Consider the following 21,878-nt stretch of genomic DNA (forward strand, 5'->3'; position numbering starts at 1 on the left):
ATGAGAACCGGTATTCCAGAAATAATTTGTAGCGATCAAGGCACTAATTTTACCTCACAATTAACTCAAGAATTCGAAAATAGGTTAGGAACTCATCCTCGTTTTTCGACACCTGGTTACCCAGCATCAAACGGCTCAGTGGAAAAATGGAATCGGGTATTTAAACAAATGTTACATCATGTAATTCGCACAGATCCTGTTAATTGGGACAAGCACATACCTTATTTACTTTTTGCGTATCGTGAAGTTCCAAATTGCACTACCGGTGTATCTCCATTTATGCTTACGTACGGTCGTGAAGCTAGAGGTCCCTTAGCTGTGTTAAAATCATCATGGTCCGGTGAAATACCATTACCTCTTAATCTGAGTAATTCAGCAGTTGATTATCTACAAGAATTAAAGATAAATTTAGAGAAAGCATCTGAGCTCGCTTCTTTATCTGCCGCGGAAAAACAAGAAGCTTATGCATATTATTTTAACCGTCGCAAAAGTTTGAAAGAATTTAAAAATGGTGATCTAGTATATTTACTTATACCAGACTCTAGCAACAAGCTATATGCTAGGTGGACAGGTCCAGGTGAAATTGTTGAAAGAGTGAATCCTCATTCTTACAAAGTTAAATTACCCGATGGGAGTGTGAGGCATGTTCATGTGAACAAAATAAGAAAATTTTATGTTCGAGCACAAACTGTGGGAGTGATATTTGAAGATGATTCCGAGTTTGGGGAAATTCATACCACTCCAAATAAAGGAGATTGCGCAGTAACTAGAAGGGACATCGAGGTGGATATTAGTCATTTAGAGGATAGCAAACAAAAGGAATTACACGAGCTCTTACTCAAGCACATCGCGTTATTTTCTGGGGAGATCCAAATAGCCAGAGTTGGTGAACATAGAATTCGGTTGTTACCTGGAGCTGAAAGAAAAAAGCCATATATCTATAAGATCCCAGAATCTTTGAAACCTGAAGTAGATAAACAGATCGAGGAATTGGAGAGCTTGGGTCTTATTGAGCCAAGTGAAGCTGAAATAGCATACCCAGTCGTATGTGTTGCCAAGAAAGACGGAAGTATGCGTTTATGTATTGATTTCAGGTTGTTGAATCAAGTAACCAAGCCTGTTGATTTTCCAATGGAGAATGTGACTGATCTAATCAATAAAATTGGACACGCGAATGTTATCACCTGTTTAGATGTCTTGAAAGGTTACTGGGAAATACCTTTAGAAGAAGAAAGTCGTGATTTAACATCATTTAAGACACATCGTTCCCAGTATCGTTGGAAAGTGATGCCTTTTGGATTAAAAAATGCAGCTTCTACTTTTCAGCGAGTGATGAATGATGCCTTAAGAAAACATAGTGATTTTTGCAAAGCATATATTGATGATATTGCTATCTTTTCACCAGATTGGAATTCGCATCTCCAACATTTAGATGCTGTGCTAACTACATTAAGTGATCTCAGGTTTACGGTGAACGTGAAGAAATGTGTTTTTGCACGTTCGGAGATAAAGTATTTAGAACATATAATAGGAGCTGGAAGACATCAACCTGATCCTGAAAAATTACAAGTCATTGAAATTATAAAAAGTCCTAAAACAAAGACTGCTCTAAAGAGTGCATTAGGCTTATTCAACTATTATCGTGATTACATAAAGAATTATGCAGAAATAGCTCGCCCATTGACGGAGCTTACGAAAAAGAAAATTCCTGAGATAATTCCATGGACTGATGTTGAGGAATCAGCATTTAAAGAACTGAAACGTCGACTGTGTGAAGCACCAAAACTTTACACTCCAGAACCAGAAAAACCTTACACCATACAGTGTGATGCTAGTTCATATGGTGTTGGTGCTTGCTTGTCACAACGAGACAGCAAAGGCAGTTTGCATCCTATCAGCTTTGCCAGTCAAAAACTTTCGAAAACTCAGCAGAACTGGTCAACTATTGAACGCGAGGCTTATGCCGTTGTGTGGTCATTAAAAAAGTTCGAGTGTTGGGTGTTTGGATCGAATATCGAGCTGATCACAGACCATAATCCATTATTATATTTGTATAAGTCGGCACCGCATTCAGCCAAATTACAGAGGTGGGCAATGGCACTTCAGCGCTATAATATTCATATTTCTCATTGCCCTGGTGCACAATTAAAAAATGCAGATGGTCTTTCAAGACTAGTGGGTGAATGAAATAGGTGTGAACTAAGTATGAACTAATATGTTTTAAAACTTTGCATTAGTTACTTTCTTTTGTTCCGGAATTGTACGAGAGCTACTTTCCATCTGTTTTGAAAATCAAATTACTGGTTTCCATTTAATATTGCATTATAATAGTGTGTTTTGAAATAGTATTGCATATATGTTTTATTATAGAACACTCCGGTATTGTATCAAGCCATCTGTTCATCTGTTGTGAGATGAATGTTTATTGCATTTATTTCAAAGTATGTTATTATGTCATGTATACATGTTCATATATTTTAAAATTAATTTGGTATGTGGAGTATACAATTTAAGTTTGTATTTGCTGGTTCAGTTTTCAGATTCTGCTTCGCTTTGGCGTAGCACAATCTTACCGGGGGGGGGTGTCATGTATCTGGCAGCGGTGAGCCAGCCAATCAGCTGCCTGGCAGAGCCCAGCAAGTAAGAGAGAGGACAGTGGCATGTTAGCCTCAGAGGAGGCAGGTGGTAGGTTAATTATGTTGTAGGAGCGAGGTAGTGCTCCGAGTTTGCCGTTATTCTTTAAATGTTAATTTTTTTTCTATTATTCTTTGAAAGTTAATTTTTTAATAAATGTTGGTGTCGTTTTCCTCACGGTGCCTTATTAATCCGCAAGGTCATTACACAAACGTTCGAGAAAGTTCTTTTATAATAAAAAAAGCATTACACAAAATCTAAGAGGTTTGCTAATTGCTTTTATGACAAAAGGCAGAAAAATAGTGCTGAAAAGCTAATGATTCGTCCTATTCAAATTATCTGTAAAAATTGGAATGGATATTGAGGATAGTTGAAGCATACCGCCCGTAATTGCGTAAAGAACGAATCTCAAGAAGTCATGCTCACTTATAGTTGTAATTTAAATTTACATTAGATGCGGAAACTTTAAGAGCATGAGAAGTGTTAGCATTCGAAAATTTACGGCGGTACATCGAACATCGGCTGAATATATCGAACATGTTAAAAGCAATCAGAACGTAATATAAATTAACTTTGATCTGAATTGCAATTAATTTCCAGTTAAGAAGAAAGCTTGTACATTGTTCGTGCAACTAAACAAGCTCGGATTTATTAAAAGTGCAATTATAAGCTTCGAATTTTGTGTTATGAATGTTTGCAATACGCAATTTTGAGTAATAAAGTTCTAGTCCCAAACAGCATTTCAATACATTGATTTGTTTTTTATATCAAGAAAATATTACAGTAATAAGGAAATTTCGCGAATATCTTGTATTTAATTGAATTGTTACAAAGACTACTATTAGAACTATATTTCCTATATTCAACTAAAGTAACGTAGAAGGATTAAATACTTTTGAAACTTTCGTTACTCGCGGCTGGAATCATATTAGACTACTTTCATTTTCGGTAAGAATAATTAAGCTATCCACAAAAAACTAGTCTCTGTTCTATAACATATAGAAATAGTGTCATAGATGTACAAAGGGAACACTTAAGTATTCTTTACTTAACCATTCATCTGCAAATTATCTTGCCTTGCACGTTCAATTAAACATTACTGGAGAGTGTTTAGTATGGGATGGAGAAAGATTGTAGGTTAAAAAGAATGACCATTTTGCCTCGCAGAGTTCTCATTCCAGTTCTCTGTCCGAAGGGACGAGATGTAATTGCTCAACATAAGCAAGGCGGAAACACTTACGTGAGCCATAATTATGGAAAACGTGAGAGAACAGCACGGCCAAGGAACGATAAAAACGTTCTTTAAGATGCGTTCAGCTTTGCTTACATTTAGAAACCGATTTATGGGTACAAAATGGCCGAAGCGCGCGAATAGCATTCGTCGTTTTTATGACTCGTGGCCGTGGACATGAATAATAAAACGGCGTTTTCACTTACAGGGACTGCATTAGAAAGAAGGTCGAAATTCGAGCAAAACTCTCAAACAAAAAGACTCTCGGGAATAGTTTGGCACACCAAAGGGCGTCACCGGATGAAACGTTCAGACAGGAAAACAGAGAGATAGAGTCATATTATTTAAAAGATAATGGGAAACTGAACGTGTATACGCATTCTAATAGGAAAAGAAAAAAAAAAAAAAAAAAAAGAAGCTATAATCTTTAGCCCCTTGTCTGCAGAAAACCTTCCGTCGACATTAACAGTAAATTCTAAGTGTAATAACTTCATTCTTTGCCAGTTTTGCCAGAAATAATCGCTTTGAGCAATGTATTACTTGTTGCCTAAAAAATGGGCTATATGATGCACAAAAGAACATAAGTTTTCCACAGTAGATAGCACTGTAACTTAGATTACTAGCGTAATTTAGATTAGTGGCTACAACATTTTGTAACGAGGACCGATTTAAGATGCGTATTTATACTACGGACCATGCAACATGGTTTTAGCCAATATTAAGGAATACGCCTATGAAGTAATGAATTTTAATTTATCTTATTTTATGAATTTATGAATCTTAATTTTAGCATTTCAAAGTACTACCCATTAATATTCACTTCATATTAAAATTTGCGATTTTTTTTTTTTTACGGATATAATAGCACCGCAGCTAAATATATTTAAGCTTACTTACATAAAAATTTTCAGCAGAAATTCAGATTGCCACTTCAATATATTGTCAGTAATATATTTGTGCAACTCCGTTAAAACTTTGTGAACATTCAGACGAAGCAGAAAAATTACCAAAATCGCTTTTAACTTATAAGGCTATTAGTAACCTGCATCTGTTCTGTGATCCAAGTCTGTATGCTATCCAGGGCTTAATTTCAAAGATTAGAAGTGCCGGAGCCCTGTGGAAGACTGTCAGCAAAGAGGAACAAGAGTAAATAATTAAATAAAATGACTATTAAACTCATTAATAATGTTAAAATTAAATAGTTAATTATCATCATATTAATTACTAGCTATTTAATTAATGTTTATAAATTGCTATTTAATGAACAATTATTATATAATTAAGATTTAATTGACAATTATTAGATAATTAATTTTTATTTCTTGGAATAATTAAAGATTGAAGTAATTAAATAATTAAAATTAAATAAAATGTAAAGAGCTAAATTGAAATTTAATAAGCGATTTTTAATATAATTTTATTGTTTAAATAAAACTTGAGATAAAACTTCTACTGAAATTGTTTTTCAGTTACATAAATGAAGTGCCGCAGCCTTCTTATTCAGTGCTCCGGTGCGTTCCGACTAGAATTATAATTTATTACAAAAACTAAGAAGCACCGGTGCCGAGATCTGGTGGGCTCCGGCCCAATTTAAGCTCTGATCGTAAGAAGGGATATCTTTTATCATCACAAAAATTAAATATACTTAAAGTATAGCTGATGAAAGTTCCAGGGCGAAACAGAATGGGGGTATGAGTGGGTGGAAACAAAAAATGAGGGGAATCTTGGTGAGAGAGAACGTTTTTCTCTTTGACCGCAGCTCTCTGCTGATATAATTATAGCCATCAAGCAGATGTATGTCAAGGTAAAATAAGTCCTGAATCTAACTCCTAAGGATGAATGTAAAGTTGCTGATTACGCTATCCCCCCTTCCCCAGTAATGGATACTGTGGGAAGACGATGTATAGGACGTGCTTGAGCAGTTTATCTCAGTATTTCACTCTTATTGTACTCCCTGTCACTTAACGCACATTTAAGAACACAAATTTTCCTTCCTGCGAGGATAACTAACTGTAAGCATCGAGAATAATACACTAGATACGATGGCATGGCGAGAAATTTATACGTTCCTAAACAAACTCCCCCAAAATTACTGCCTTTCTGAAAGGGAAAGGTTTCCGCATGTGAGTGAGGGGACTTGAACGTCTCATGTTCTTATGAGTTCGTATTTCTAGGGAAATAAGAGTATTGCAAGGTCTGCTTATTGTTAAACTAAAACGTTAGGAATTCTAAATTTTTTTCCCTTTAAATTGTGGTTCACTTTTATAAAAAGAAGTACCGGAGCTCATCATATTTAGGGCTCCGGTGCGCTCCGGCTAGAATTGTAATTTATCTTAAAAATTGAGAAGTACCGGCGCAATTTAAGCACTGATGCTATCAAAAGATGTTTTTTGGACTTACAGATAGTGACAAAAGCTAACTAGAGCAGTGGTTCTAAGTCTGTGATCAGCGGACCAGAAATGGTCTTCGAAGCCGGCTTTGTGGTCCTCTTAAACTATCAAAAAAGGACCAAAAAATTAATATTAACTGTGTATACCGCATTTTAGTAGAAAATCTCAATTTGGAAATTATACATGACAATAGTTTATCACTTTTTCCCTCAAAACCGACATTTTACCAAATTTGTCACCGGTTACCCTATCTACATATGCTCTTTGCAACAACAACAAAGAGCCCTACGACTGCGGTGCTTTTTACCTGCGTTCAAATATATGACAGCTATGCAAGAATTAGCACCCCCAATCGTCTCATTAATGTGTGAATACCAACATTTAATTTTCAGATAATACGACAAAGATTATCCAAACTTAAATAATATACTTTTTTTTATATTACTTTAAACAAATATAAACTTAATTTTAAAAATGCAAGTATACTGGAAATAATATATGCCAAGCCGCAGATCATTCTATTTATAAAAGTGCTCCCCATTTGAAAGAAGTTTGACAAACGCTGTCCAAGAATATTTTTCCAACGGAAAGCTTTTGTTCGTGGAGTATTTTCTTATGGATTTTTCTCTTGTATTCACACGTTATGTTAGGGAAAGTCATGTAACGGCCACGCAGCCAGGTGGCTCGACAAGATTGAAATCCGAGTTAAACTTCTAACTGGCTTCACCAGTGGCTGAGCAGTTAAATATCACCAAGTGCTGAGCGGCACTGAATACTTGTAGTTTGTCCAGTGTTCGAAACCAAGCGGACGGGCTGAATCTATAACTGGTTTTTCCCATGTGTAATATGGGGACTAGGGCATTCTACTTAAAGGGAAGTAGCATGTACACTAGGGAAATCTGCTTAAGGGGAAGGATGCTTTCGTTGATGTTATTTTTATAGAAAAGTGGTCAATGTTCACGTTAAATGAAGGTAGGGACCATAAAACTTATGTAATCAGCCCGTTTGCCGTTATCTGAAAGAGTATTGGACCACTAGTGGTCAGAGATTTTCATATTCGGGCGCAAGCGGGCTTTGAAAAGAAATAAAAACATCTGAAAGAATTCATGACTTAATTTAAAATGTAGTTGTACTAATTACAGAACGCTATCAGAAGGTATTAGTTGTTATATCACTGATTCCATTTCTCTGCTTTTGATGTTCATTCTCACTGTCTGATGTAGTTCCAGTTCCATAAAATCTGATCCTGCCACATTATTCAAAAGAGAAAGGTCAAAATATAACCAACCAAATATAATATGAAGTTATTTATTATGGGGAACCACTGGAAGGAATGCCTTTGTGGAAATCTTTATAATAAAAATTCACTTTTCAATGAAACGAAAAGAAGGTAACGAAAATTTCACGAATTTAATCCTTTTAGATATGAGAAATAGCAATGTTTACTTACACCATACAATTGTATTTTATAAACAATAAACTGAAAAAAAGGGCAAATTGGGCAACGTCGACAAACTCGCAATATAACACAGCACGCATAGACCAATAACATAACACTGTTTATAGATTTATTATTCAGTTATGCGCTATATTTCTGTCAGCACTTTGTTCGAAAACACTGCGAAAAAGTCATATTACGTGCGGAAAACCTGCAATATTTGAATTCGGCAGTAAGTGTGTAGTGCAGCACGTTTAGTAGAATTTATGAAATGGCTTCATCCGGTACAGTGTAGCTCGTGGAACCATTTTTTCAACCCCTGATGTAGCCAGATGTCGCATTTTGAGCAAAGAGGCTTGGTGTTCTCTTGATCAAAAGCAGATCCCTATCACCACTTAACCATTTTATTTGCTACATTTCTCATGCTCCACCTAAAAGAGATGTTCGACCTGTGTTTCCTAAAATGTCAGAAGCACAGAAGTAAGTGTGTGCTTTGATGGATATTACGTCGAAAGCAACTAGGTACTTACTTTACATTTCAAACAGAATTTTCCTATAAACATTTTCCGCGAATGATTGGAACATATGAACTTTCATTATTCATGATTCGCTTCTAAGATCTACCAATAGACAATCTTGAATTAATGTAGATTTTTGACATTTAAATTCTGAATCTGATTACTTATTTACCTTCTGCACGAAACTTTAATAAATTCAAAGTAACTTGTATTTGTCTGGACAAAATTCAAATCTAAAAAGAAGCGCACTTACCCTTGTGAGGAAGCATAGCCCTTGGACTTATGATGGCGAAGTTTGTGCGGTGCGAACTTTCTCAAGGTAGAAATGACGGTTTGGATTTTTTTGCCAGACTTAAAACCGAGGATCTTCTTATAGGGCGAGGGAGGGTCCGTGGAAGGGGGTTGAGGTGAAGGTGGTAAAGAGGGTGGATCCTCGTCCCCTTCTTCGGAGCAAGTCCGGTGAGAGAGGTCAGTCTGGCTCTTCGCTTTTGGCCGGAGGAATTTTTTTCGTTTCCGGATTCCGTCATCCGGGGGACTGCGATCTGAGTCGCCTGAAAAAAAAAATCATGTTTAGAAAAAGCTAAGATAAATATGATATTCTATAAACAATGGAAAACTTTTGTGAAGAAAGTAGAAAAAAATTACTTTTAATTAAAAATCAGAACAGTACAAATATCGAACGATTCATAGTAACGTTACGTTAAGCTACGCTACGATACATTTAGTATTATCAACGTGAATTGGATAGCATGGCTACTGCGTGAAACGTAATAGCTTTAATTTATCTGGCACACAGCATCACAAACAGATGATTCGCACTGTGTTCTGTTCGGCTTTACTTATCTTTCGAGGTTTATTAATCTGTAATTGCTTATTATGCTAAGGGATTTAAAAGCTCTTCTTGATATCTTGATTTTTTTTAATTGTGAAACAGATCATTTAAAATACATTTTTTATTTTGCTTATTACGTGCTCCGCCCTTAGGCACTACACGGAAAGGGAGGGATGCCCAGTGGAGGTTTTTTTTAAGGGAAACTGGCTGGTATCCATGCGGAAAACCACGAAAACGTCTGTTTCACTGGGGAATGGTGTATACACCTGGGTACCTGGGCCAAAGGCCCTACCCCTATCGAACATAATTAAAAAATTACTAATTATGTGACCATTAAAACTCAAAGAAAATTTCTAATTTAAGAAAAATTGAGCTATATGAAGAGATTTGAGTAACAACTTGCATAATAAATTTTGTCACAAATAACTTGAAGGTAAGTCGTTAAATTATAATCAAAAGGTAATAAAGTTAAGCAAGATATTAACATTAAATTATTAATAAAAAGTTAATATGAGATAAGAATTTAAAAGGTGTAGTGAAACAGAGTCGACTAATGTAGAAAGCATCTGGTGAAAGCTTTTCGAGTCGGTGACAAATATCCTGAAAGGGAGACACACAGCAATTGGAAGAATAAACAAGAAGTAGGTGCAACCTCCTTCGGTGAAAACATCGTCGTACAAAATATCGCAGTAAAGAACAAAACACCCACAAATCAACGCATGGTGATAACATCGCAGACATGCGTTTTCTGACTGCGAAAATTGTTTAGTGAATATTTGCGTAATGACTTGTGAGAGCACGAAGAAATACTTTTACCTCTATATTTCATATTTGAAGTAACTAATAAATTTTTTATGAAAATGCAAGTATAAAACTTAAGCATTCAAAACCTGGAAATTAGTAAACAATTAATGCTACGTTTAGCAGCTAATGGATAACCATTAAAAGCTATTATTTAATTAACCTTCTTTAACAAGACGTATCATTATATTTTTATGAAAAGATACAATACAAAAAGGATTAAAAAAGGATGATACAGGAATTTAAAATTCTATTAATTGCTATATGTAGTGTTCAGTTTTATATTTGCTTTAAGTTTGGAATTAATGCGGGATCAGAAAGTGTTTTAGGAATCATTTTTCCGAATTGCGGATTTTCGCATAAATTAAATCTACAAAGGTAAATACGCAGTGTTTGAAGAAATAGTACGGATTTCTTCATTTTGGAACTGCTAGAGAAACGTGAATACTAATGTGATGATGGAGGAAAAGTCTTGAGTTGGTAAATTTGAGCCTCATTTCTACAATCAGTGTACGCAGTTCTTTCATTTTATGGTTAGAAGTTACTACCTTGCTTTCAGAGTTTTCACGAAAGTAAAAAAAATAAACAAAAGTATTCAGTCATAGTAAAATAACTAAAATCTCTGCTTCATCGGGAAGTAAAAGGAAAAAAAAAGGATACATGAGATAAGTTTCACGATCAGAGCACATTCCAAATAGCACAAAGTATCTGCATGCCTTTTTATTAGATGCACAAAGGAGAATTGCATAATGAATTCATTTTCTTCATCACCAATGCACTATCCACAAAGACATTCTTTAGAAATAAGAAAGTAGGAATATAGGGGCACATAAACTTATTAGATAAATAATTTTCCAAGTAGAAAAACATTGCCCTTGATCAATCACGAGATATTTTGATTGGATTAGATTATTACAATCTGCCGAGTGGAAAGACTATTTCGTTGAGGACTTTCTAAAGGAAATGGCTAGTATTTATGTTACATATGGGGAACAATTACAGAAACCTCCATGCAGCCAATGCATTTGCCGGGATTTCATACATTACGGGATCTTTGCAATACTAGTAGTCAAATTACCAGTATTGAACAAATTACCTTTCGGCCGCAGGTAGGCCCCCACTATCTTCTGATTTGGGCCGCTGCTGAAGGAAATGATAAGTGATACTGACTGCGAGGAAAACTAAAAACTTCAGTACTTTAATTTTAATGTATGTATGCTAATTATTGTTTATTTTTTCGCTTTACATTTTATTTTATCTTTGTGATTATTCTTAACATAGTGATTGTCCGTGGTGTGCTTTTCTGCGATCACCGGCTAGGCAACCGAAATTTAGCATTAACCGAGATTTCTGAATCTGTGCATACTTTTAATTACCTTAATATTATATTTAGAACATAAATATTAACAATATTACTGAAAACTGACTCAAATGATTTTTTTTACACACGAACGTCCGCAGTGTTCGCAGTAATCCATAGTATATTTTTAGCTTTAAGATCTGAGGAGAAAACTTTTTTCAAAACGTTTTGCTTTTAACAACAAACGTTTTTTCTCAAAAATATTCCAAACAGGATTATCTTCGGTCTCACTAATATATTATTTGCAGAAACTGTTTAGAAAGATTATTTGAAATTACTAAGAATCATGATATAGCCGTTTTTATTATTTAAGGAAGTATTCCTAATTCTTTATGTAATATCATGATGCTCTTGATTATAAGACAAACTCATCCATTTACTGAACATGAGGCTACTCAAATGGTGTACAACAGCAAAAAATCAATTTTAAATAATTATGCATTTTCAATGGTTTTATTATCTTATTCAAATGATGACTCATGAATCTCAGCCCTTTCAGACTCATTGACCGTTCAGATTTCAGCCATTCCATCAGAATTATTTTTGCAGATTGAAAAGATCACGAATGAAATCAAGTAAAATTATCAGTCGCTTGTTATACTTTCAACTTATCTACACGATTTTCAAGGCGATGTTTGAGAAAGCAGGATAAAATAAACACTTTTGGGTATTGGTGTAAATTTGCTTATATCCCCTTGCCACCACCCAAAAAAATACGAGTTCCCCTTTTTAAATTATTATAGAAATCATTTTTTAAAATTAACATCCATCTTTTAATGTAGCCTTTTTAAAACTATAATACAGATAATTTTCTTAACCTATATTTTCGAACAAATCGAATTGATCTGAAAGAAGAAGGGATAAAACTAGACTACTCTCAAAATTGATTTCAAACAGATTTAAATGTAATCTCTAACTTTAATATTCAAAGTTACATCATATTTCAGATATAAATAAGAATCTTAGAAAACTTATGCTACTAATTTGCCTACTAGAAATGTAGCAAATGCGCTGGTAAATGTAACATAATTTTCATAGGAATTCTTTCTAAACGTTTCCTCTTAATAATTGGTAGAACTGCAACACTGTAAATCAAAAGCAGCAGGGGAGGATTAGAAAGCATTGAAATGTTACCGAAGTGGAAAATGCCTACTACAGTGGCAAAGAATGGAGTACTTTGCCACTGCAGCAGTTAATACAAAGAAAATTTTAAATTAAAAGAGAAAAATAATTGGAAATTAGAAGAGGATACGGACTGAATTAGAACAAATGCATTGTAGTGGAAAAAGAAAGGACTTGGCCGTAAATTTTAATGAATTCTCAGAAGCTTTGGAACGACAGCAAATTACCCCTCCTGTAAATGAGAATCACGATGATTTCAAAAGGTATGCTTTGGCCCGTTAAATGGCTGCATTAAGCAGCGAAAGTACACTCGAAATGGAATTCAGTTAAACTTCGAGCAATAACCGGAAAAGGTAAATCAGAATATATAGTCATATTAATACCGCAGATTGGATAAACTGATCTACTTGTTTGGCGTTTTAAAATAGATTACTAAATTTTAAAACTTACCTTCTTTCTAAAGTAGATGTAATAATTTCACCTATAATTCGTGTCATCATACAAAAATTACATTTTTGCGAGAGGTATTTTGTGTAAAGCATTGAATAATCTTATATATTTTCTCTTCGTATTAATTAACTTCTAAACAGAATACAAATTTCAAGGCTTATAGAAAGTACTGCAAATTTTGCATCTTACCTATGGGATAATTACTATGGCCGAGCGGTAAAAGCCGCTTAACATTTGCTGCTCGGTCCGGGATTCGAGTTCCAGCGAACAGGCTGGCTGCATGGGCATTTTCACGGTTTTCCCCATTCGTAACGTGAATACGAGCCAATTTCCCTTAAAACTTCCTCCGTGGCATCCCTCCCTTTCCGTGTAGTGCAGCACATAATAGTAAAATTCTATGAACTGTTAAAGAGTTTGTTCATAAGACAGGTAAGAGAAGATGAATATAATTTAATACTGTAATAGGAAAATGTCGATTTCGGCTGTAGGCAATAACAAAACAAATTATACAATACAAATTGCCGTTCCTCAAACACTACAACTGATTCAAAACTGAATTTAATGTATGAAAAGAGAATGATACAAATACTTTTGTTATTTGTGTTCAGAATTATGCTTAACATCATCGTCCTAGATCTTTTACTAATTCTTTGAGAGACTTCATTTATCGCTAGGCGGAGTTTTCTTTTGATTAATTCTCCTGGGAAGATTCTTCCCATTTTTGATTTCTCAGACATTACTATGCTCGGAACTGCTAAATAAAGTATAAAATGTTTTAATCCGTGGAGCCTAAAAATGTTTAGTCTTATCTCGTTCAGCGCAAGAGGGATACCGTGAAATTTTAACCAACCCTTCTCCGCATAAAAATTCAGAGCTTAGGTCCATCCAGAATGCATGAACACCATTATGCTATTCATCAATATATCTGGCCATCTAAGCAAACATTTATTAACATAATCATATCGTCACCAATTGTTTCTTATTTTCATGATGTGGCCACCGATGTCAGTTTGAATCAGATCACTGAATTCTCTTTTTAGTTCCACCCGGGTTCCAAATTTGGAAATTTTCAAGTTATTTATATCTTAGGGGTCTCTGCCATAACATTTTTCAGATATGTATTAAAGCACAAGAAACGTCTAATACTTTCCTGCCTTGCAATCTCATGAATGACGTTGTTAATACTCTTGGTGAAGATGTCATTTCTTTTTCTCCCGATCAAGCATTGATCACCAGCGGCCGAGTGGTAAGATCGCTGAGCGCTGGTTGTTGCGCCTGGGTAAAACGGGCTGACTGCATGGCAATTTCTTGGTTTTTTTCCACACTTTTAACGTGAATACGAGCAGTTTTCCTTAAAAAATCCTCCATGAAGGCGTCCCTCTCATAAGGCAGATAACCCTTGCGTGCTTTGCCAATCGTATGTACCAAGCACTAATTTCTATGTCCAGTACTACAATTTCTATTACCTTCTCACCGTAACCGCTTTGGTAAAGTTGGTCTTATCTATAAAGAAACAGCAGTAAGCAATAAATTTTTGCTTATTAATTATTAAATTTGTACTAGTTAATACGAATTTCTTCACTCGTTATGTTTATCACGGTTTCAGTTCAGCAAGAGCAACGACTACGATAAAACTACAATAAAACTTCTAAGGCAATAAAGTATGCTTTCCAATCATCAGTTAATATTTTATCAAACACTGACAGATTTTACAAAACCATTTCTAGTATTTTATGTTAATTACTAAATCAATTTCAAGCATTTTGCAGTTTTAAGTATTTAAACAATTTGAAATATTAGTCTGTAAAACCTGATATACATTTTCCTATTACGCCAAAGCTGCGAATTTGCCTTTTCTGTTATTTCCTTGTAAAAATATAGATTCTTACATGGAGAAATTTCTTAAACAATCATTAGTACATTTGTACTTGCCATTCGCAATTGAAATAGTGATGTCATCACTGCTACTTACAGATGCAATTTTTCCGCCTTATGAAAAAGGCCAAAGCCGTCATTCTGATGGATTCAATTAAAATCAGGAATATCAGTATATTAAATTTATTTTTTTATAATCAGTGAATCATCTTTTGTATGTTGAAGACTGAGTACTCGCTCTGTTTCACATATATTCCCTCTCTTTTCACTGATCATGTGGTAGAACAAAGTGGTATTCTCAAGATCATCGCTTTAAAGCGAAAAATCATCTGCTGAACACAGGAAAAAAGAAAATACGGAAGTACTTCTTCACCCAATAATATTTTTAAGCGTTTCTTTCAAGCATTTCTGATTGTTTTCCACGGTGGTGTCAAAATGATGGCTCTAGACGGAACAGCACATTTCCCTTTTTTAAAACTGAATAGAGATTTTTAAAAGTGTGCATATATGCCATTAAAATCGTCAAAAATAATAAAACTTCAGAAACCAAAGCCTACAACTAAGGAAACAGCGCTCAAAAGTAAAGATGAAATTGTCAGAATAACAAAAGTTGCCTTTTCAGTGCTAACGCATCAGTTGTACCAACATATTTTGTCCAAATCCGAAATCAGTGTGAACATACTATCTTGTCCAAATCAAAGTCACTAAGTTTTTATCGAGAACTAACAGTCATAAGTTCAACAGAACATTTATAGTTACAAGCTTCAACCATCAGTGTCTCGAGACTACGTTCAGACTTAGATATGTGACCATGTCTCAAGTCAAAAACGGTCATACTTTCCTATAGGTTAATTAGTGCTCTGCTTCACAGGAACTCGCGGAATCTTTTCTACCCTTCATTATCATCACCTAGAATTACTGAGTAAAGTCGTAACTTGAACCCAAAATAGCGAACTTTAAGCGCTTCCTCGAAAAAACGATTTTTCAGGTTCATAAGTTTTGATGTTGTGTTGAGAACTTTTTTTTTTTTTCAGTTTATGCAGATTGATTTTATGCTAGTAATATTAGTCAATATTATGGCGTAAGCAATCTTGCTTGTATTAAAACGCACGACTTTTTCCGTTACGCAGCAATGAGATAAAGGTTTTCTTAACATAATAAGTCTGGTCTAAGATTACTAAACATGTTCTAAACATGGTCTTAGGTTAGTTCTTTGAATTAAAAGAATTAAAATTGCACATTTAAGAACTTAATTGACAATATTTGAAATTCAAGAGACCTGTTATAAGCGATAAGAACACCACATTTCATTCACAGGTGACCGATGAGTAATGTCGGCTAAGATCTTTTCAAATGGAGTTTTATCTTTATTCCGGCATTTCCACATGAATTCACATAAATAAGAATCAAACAAAGTAACTTCGGATCAGAGTGTAATTTGGTTCTTTCTAGAAAAAACTGTTTAGGGCATCTATCTTGTCCTACAACGGAAGACCGAAAATGTTTAAGCAATAAATTATTACTGTTAACAAGGAGGAATCTTTTTCCCGAGGAATTTCATAACTGAACGGAATTTCATTGAGCAGAATGCTGTGGATAACCATCATCACAGCATCTCCGTTTCTAATTTATACCCAATCAATATTCTCTCCCTACAGGAATTCTCAAATGAACTCAATTACGCACGAGGATTAATTAAATTACGGAAATCTGAAGCCTATATCTCAGAATAATTTAACTGGATATGAAATTGAGGTTGAAGTATGCCGGAAATGGCAGTTCTAATTTACCTAATCTTTCTCTCTAATCACTACAGAAATTTCGATTCGAAGATATGTTCATAATTAACGCATATGGGGAAAGCAGGATTTAGTTTTAATCAGAAAATCAGGTACAGTTTAAAAACAATTCTAATTTTTTATTGTTTATCAAGCAATCTTGTATAAAATGTAAAGCAATTAAAAATCAGCATTTACTGCACAAAATATTTTGAATTTTGTATCAATTTAAATATTCAGTGTTTACATTGGCTCAAACTATATAATATAGCAATGGTAAGGAATATATTCAATACCTTCGGAATGAAAATTACAATTATTGTAATTCTTGTCTTGGGCTAAACAATTTTCGTGTACTCATTCATATTTGTTGGTTACTCAAGGAAATATTTCCCAACATTTTTTACATCACGGCACAACTCAGAAGCATTTACAGTTTCACGACACGCTTTGAAAGAACATTTTTTTCATTAATATGATTTATTTCTTCTGTTTCATTCTAGGAATTTAATTAGTAAGATCAGCTTCCAATATTTTTGCATCATTAGACAAGCGAGAGGCGGGCAAGGAGGTCTATCAGGCCCCGGGGCCGCTCGCAGAGGGGCGTTAAATGGTTCCCAATGTAAGAAAGATTTTCCGGAAATTTTCAATTTTTATCTTGATCGATTTTTGAGAAATACATTTTAAATTAATAATTATTGTAATATAAATATTTCCTTTCTTGATTTGTCTGATAAAATATGCTACAAATAATGTTTGCAGTAAATCAATCAAATATCTCCGTAAGAAAACGTTCTTCCTCTTTTCTTTCTGAACACTTTATTTTTCTAAAATAGTGAAATATTTTTGTGTTTTTCAATTAAATGCACGTACAGTTCGCACTTATTATTTTAAAACGATAATAATACACTGTAATCTTTTATTATAAGGCCTTCGACCTTGAGCTATTTATTAGTTCGGCCGCCAAGCTATAATAATCAACTAATAAGTGATTTCAAAAGAAATAAATATTATGGACTTTTGTCTGATTGGACTCATGATATTGGTCATCGAGAAAAAACGTCGCAAGTCTTTAAGTATGAAAAGTTTCTATCAAAGAATCGTTTTTTGGATTATTGAAATATATGATCCTGAATTGAAAATACAAATTTAGAAAAATTAAATTCCGATCAGAATTCATCCGATCAGATTTCATACCCAAAACTGTTTTTGTGTCATCACATTAAAATAGGTTTGTTAGATGCGATAATATGTTTTAATGATGGTGTATAAAGCCACAGTAAAATAACGAAATTATTAGGAATACAACCAGGATTTGGTAAAGTCTATATGATAAAGCCTTTGAGAAAAATAGATTGTGACAGAATTCGGAGGCCCATCTCGCTTACCAAAAGCTTTCTAAAATGGACAGAAAGAAATACAAATTAATAAAACCAGAAGCAAAAAGAGAACATCTTGGAATAAAACATCATCGAAAATAAAGCGGTTACAAAATATCGCAGTTTTAAAACATCGTGGGTAAAAATAAATCATCGTATGACCACAACATCGCAAATATGAGTTTTTTAGGCTTCAAAAGTGGTAATATCATTTAACTAGTTGAAATAAAACAAGATTTATTTTTCACTAAAAGAATATCAAATTAACAAACAAAGAAAATAATTTTATAATTTGATAGATAATGAAACAGTTTTAATATGGGTAAACTCCTGCAGTTACTCATCTTCTCTTTTCTAATTTTTTAAACTATATTTTTAATGAAAAACTGCCTATAGAACTTCATAAAAGATATGAATTAAATAATGACCTTTAATAGTTAAGTATATAAATTTAAAAGGATTAATTTTCTATTCATATTCAGTTTTTGAATGCTTTAGTTTCCTTTTTGCCTTTTCAGACGGAATAAAATTATTAATCCAAAACTATGAAAAATAGTGTCTAATCTTTGGAATATGGTAACAGGTAGTTAGGCGACATTTTGGTAAGGCGATAAAAGTTACTAGCTACGACTTTAGCAGTGTACATGGATAAAGTCAAGAGTTTGCGCAATGCCATTTTTGTGCAATTCTGGGATGTTTTTTAAGTGAAAATAGGTCGACGTGTACATGGATGATACCGAGTATGAGCAATTCTTAAAAACGCGGCAAGCAGTGGGCGATTCTGCACTTTCTCCCAATTTTGCACCTAATCTTCGTCATGATTAAGCACTTTTGTTCCATAAAAGTTCTAGCATAAGCGTAATTCGGCTAGCAGATTGTTAGAAAGAATATTGAGTTTAAAAAAAAAAAAAAAAAAAAAAAAAAAAAAAAAAAACATGCCTTTACTTCGTGAAAACAAAATGGTGTCCAAAACTAGCAGTTTGCTGTAGCAGGGTTGGTCGCCAAATTTTCCCCAAAAAATCGCCAAGTTACCATAATCCGAAGATTAACCAACGTTGTTACTGATCTAAGAGAATTTCGGATTTGGATCGAAGTTTCTAGATGTTTAAAATAGTTAAATTCTTTATTTATAAACGAAGGTTGCTTGGTAGAAAAATGTGGATGTAGTTTATCATCGCTTCACTTGACAACTTTTCCGATCATATGACACAAGGCAGAGACATCATATGAGGCAGAGAATTACTAAAGCACAGGAAAACAAATTTCAGATAATATTCTTTATATGCCTATGATTATAATGCGCAGTAAACTTTCTTGCTATCGAGAAAGATTTTCAGGTGTTTAAAATATTTGACCATTATTATGGGTGACAAAAATTAAATTTAATCTAATTAAAATATACGCAGAATGCAAAAATAAACAAGTCATTAAATAGAAAGATAAATCACATGAAACTCAAAATACTATACTTTATAATTGCGGAAACATTCCACTAAGACATCCAAAATACCGGAATATACAAAACCCTGTCAGGAAAATGCCTATTAATGACACAAACTATACTTTCACCAAGGCTAAGCTATACAAATAACACATTAATAAATTTAGTTCATAATGTCAGCGTTCATTGTCTAAAAAACTGTCTAAAAATATTTGAGGTACCTTTTGATTCCAAAGAAAACATTACGAAAAAATGATTAATTATTCGAAAAACAAAATGAGTACTGTTTATCTTAACAGTTGATGGTATTTCATTCTTGTACGTTCATTATAGCTTAAGCTAAAATGTGTTATTGATCAATAGGAACTGCGTCTTTTTCAGCAAATAATAACAGTTTAACTTATGTTTTACAAACAATAAGACTTGATTAAGACAAATTCAGAAACGGTGCGCAATAAATCATTCCTGTCAAGATATTTTATGCAGGCCACTTAGCAAAAGAGAACATCCACTTGAAAGCAGTTCTTACAGAAATGATGTGCCCTTGAAACACTGGATTGCCACTCTCACAACAGACGATTTGGACCTGCAGGAGAGCAACGATCTTCTGAGTCGTAGATGCAAAATGTTAAGAAGGAAAGAATGACATCTTTGGAGGCGGCTATCAATCACATCTGCGTAGCTAGAGCAATAAAGCAAAAAAGGAAATCACACCAAAGCCAGCATTCTGGCACTGTCGCTCCATAATCAGAACTTTGAGACGAAACGTTTTGGGGCACAATTCCAGTTCTTAAATGGCACACTAGTGTACCGTAGCATATTAGCTGGGAAACACTGACTTAGGATAAAGCATCCCAGAATTGTTTGATTGTGATATCTTCTCATACGCCAATGCAATAAATTTAGAATGGGGTGCCTTCGTGAAGAGCTTGCAACGGTAGCATTAATTATTATTTATGCTTGGCACGGAGAAGCCTGAAAACATACTCGTGCAACATGTTTGTTTTGCCGCTCAGAACGTAATGGGACAAATTAACAACAGTATTTCGTACGTAATTTGTATAGCAGATGTATGGTTATAACACAGTTAGGGAAATGCTTAATCTTAGTTAGAAGCATTACAGAGTAATCTTACCTAAAGTAATTCAGAAGTAATTCAGGAAATTTGGTACTCTTCATTCAGGAAATTTAGTACTTCGGTATCAATAATTACCGGAAGTTCCAGATATGCCAAGTTAACGTTGGAGACGATTTGTGCACCGGAACCTTTTGTTGGCGATTCAGGGCAGAAAATGCGGAATTCTTCCCTTTCTTCAGTAATATAAATATTCAAAGATAATTTTTCCAGTTTTACTATAGTTTTATTCGCCACAACAAGCAGTTTTCGGCAAAATTTGTCTAATGTTAACTGTTCACACCTGGAGAAGCAAATCGAAGGACTGTTGTAAGTTTAATCCTAATTTCAGTCTTATCCATCTTCATTTTCACAGATTCGTTGTAGCCGTGAAACTAGAAATAAAACAAATTCTTAAACTGTTTTTCAATATTCAACAATTCTGAAGACAAAAGATAACTTCAGTTTCGGTACTTCGAAAATCTTAGAATCCCAAAAAGAATCAAATGTGGAACACGTCAAAGCTAACAGAAATAAACTGGTTTGGTTTATTTCGTAATGGCACGCGAGGTCTATCTGCCTAAAGAGTGGCATGTTTTCATGAAGGACTTTCTAAGAGAAACTGACTTTTATAAACGTTACACACGGGGGGGGGAATGCCATATAGAAAGCCCGTTGGCCTGGAATCGAACACAAGTCGAACTACCTGTGTTGAGAGACTTTGCCGTTGGTAAGCCGAACAGAAATAAATAATGAACACTGTTAAAAGACCACAGCGATAATTGAAGGCATGGGTGTAGCAAGGAAAGCAGATATTTATTATAAAGTTATGATCATACTTCATTATCTTGGAAAATTCCGCGAAAGGTTAAGTAATTTGTAAGAATTGGTTTACGCGATTTCGGCAAAGCCTCGAGGGCTATCTTCCCAAGGGGAGGGATGCCTTAGTGGAGAAATTTCCAACGGGAACTGGCTCGTATACACGTTACATATAGGGAAAACCACAAAAAAGCCCATGCAGCCAGCCCGTTCGCGGAATTTCAGCCTCGGACCGAACTACCAGTGTTTAGCGACCACTCCGCTGCTAGTAGGCTAATTTGTAAGGAAACCTGGCTGAAACTTACATAAGCAATAGGGAAGCTATAAAAATTTTTCGTAACTATATCATTCCACCACTCAGGTCTCATCAGCGGCCCAACGACAACGGCCCAACGACAAAGTCTTTGAAACACTGGTAGTTTGACATGAATTCATATTCAGCAAACGACTGCTGCAAAGGCATTTTTGCGATTTTCCTCATATATAACATGGAAACAAGGCATTTCTGCTAAAAAGTCCTCCGCAAAGGCATTCATTCTCTTAAGTAGATAGTGTTCGCGTACTTTGTCCATATCAAACGAACTATTCTATAATTGGAAACCAAAACCAGGACGTGGTAACTTTCCACGGATTTTTACCACGGATTTCCACGGATTTATTCAGCTAGAAATTTTATTACTCCATTAAGACATTTTT

General features: G+C 34.4%; 1 protein-coding gene across 5 annotated transcripts in view; it reads right to left on the minus strand.

Moving 5' to 3' along the window:
* Positions 1-21,878, minus strand: part of Mctp (multiple C2 domain and transmembrane region protein) — a 312,273-nt gene that overhangs the window by 127,769 nt on the left and 162,626 nt on the right. For all 5 annotated transcript variants that reach the window (XR_015042007.1, XM_085820253.1, XM_085820255.1 and 2 more), the window contains exon 2: positions 8,465-8,762. Coding sequence is in view for 4 of the 5 variants with exons in the window: in XM_085820253.1 (XP_085676379.1) it covers positions 8,465-8,762 (298 nt within the window). In the remaining variant the exon portion in view is untranslated. The remainder of the gene's footprint in view (positions 1-8,464; positions 8,763-21,878) is intronic.

This window comes from Stegodyphus dumicola, chromosome 7, assembly GCF_044657685.1.
Source record: "Stegodyphus dumicola isolate Sdum_Otavi_A_Nest chromosome 7, ASM4465768v1".
Lineage (NCBI taxonomy): Eukaryota > Metazoa > Arthropoda > Arachnida > Araneae > Eresidae > Stegodyphus > Stegodyphus dumicola.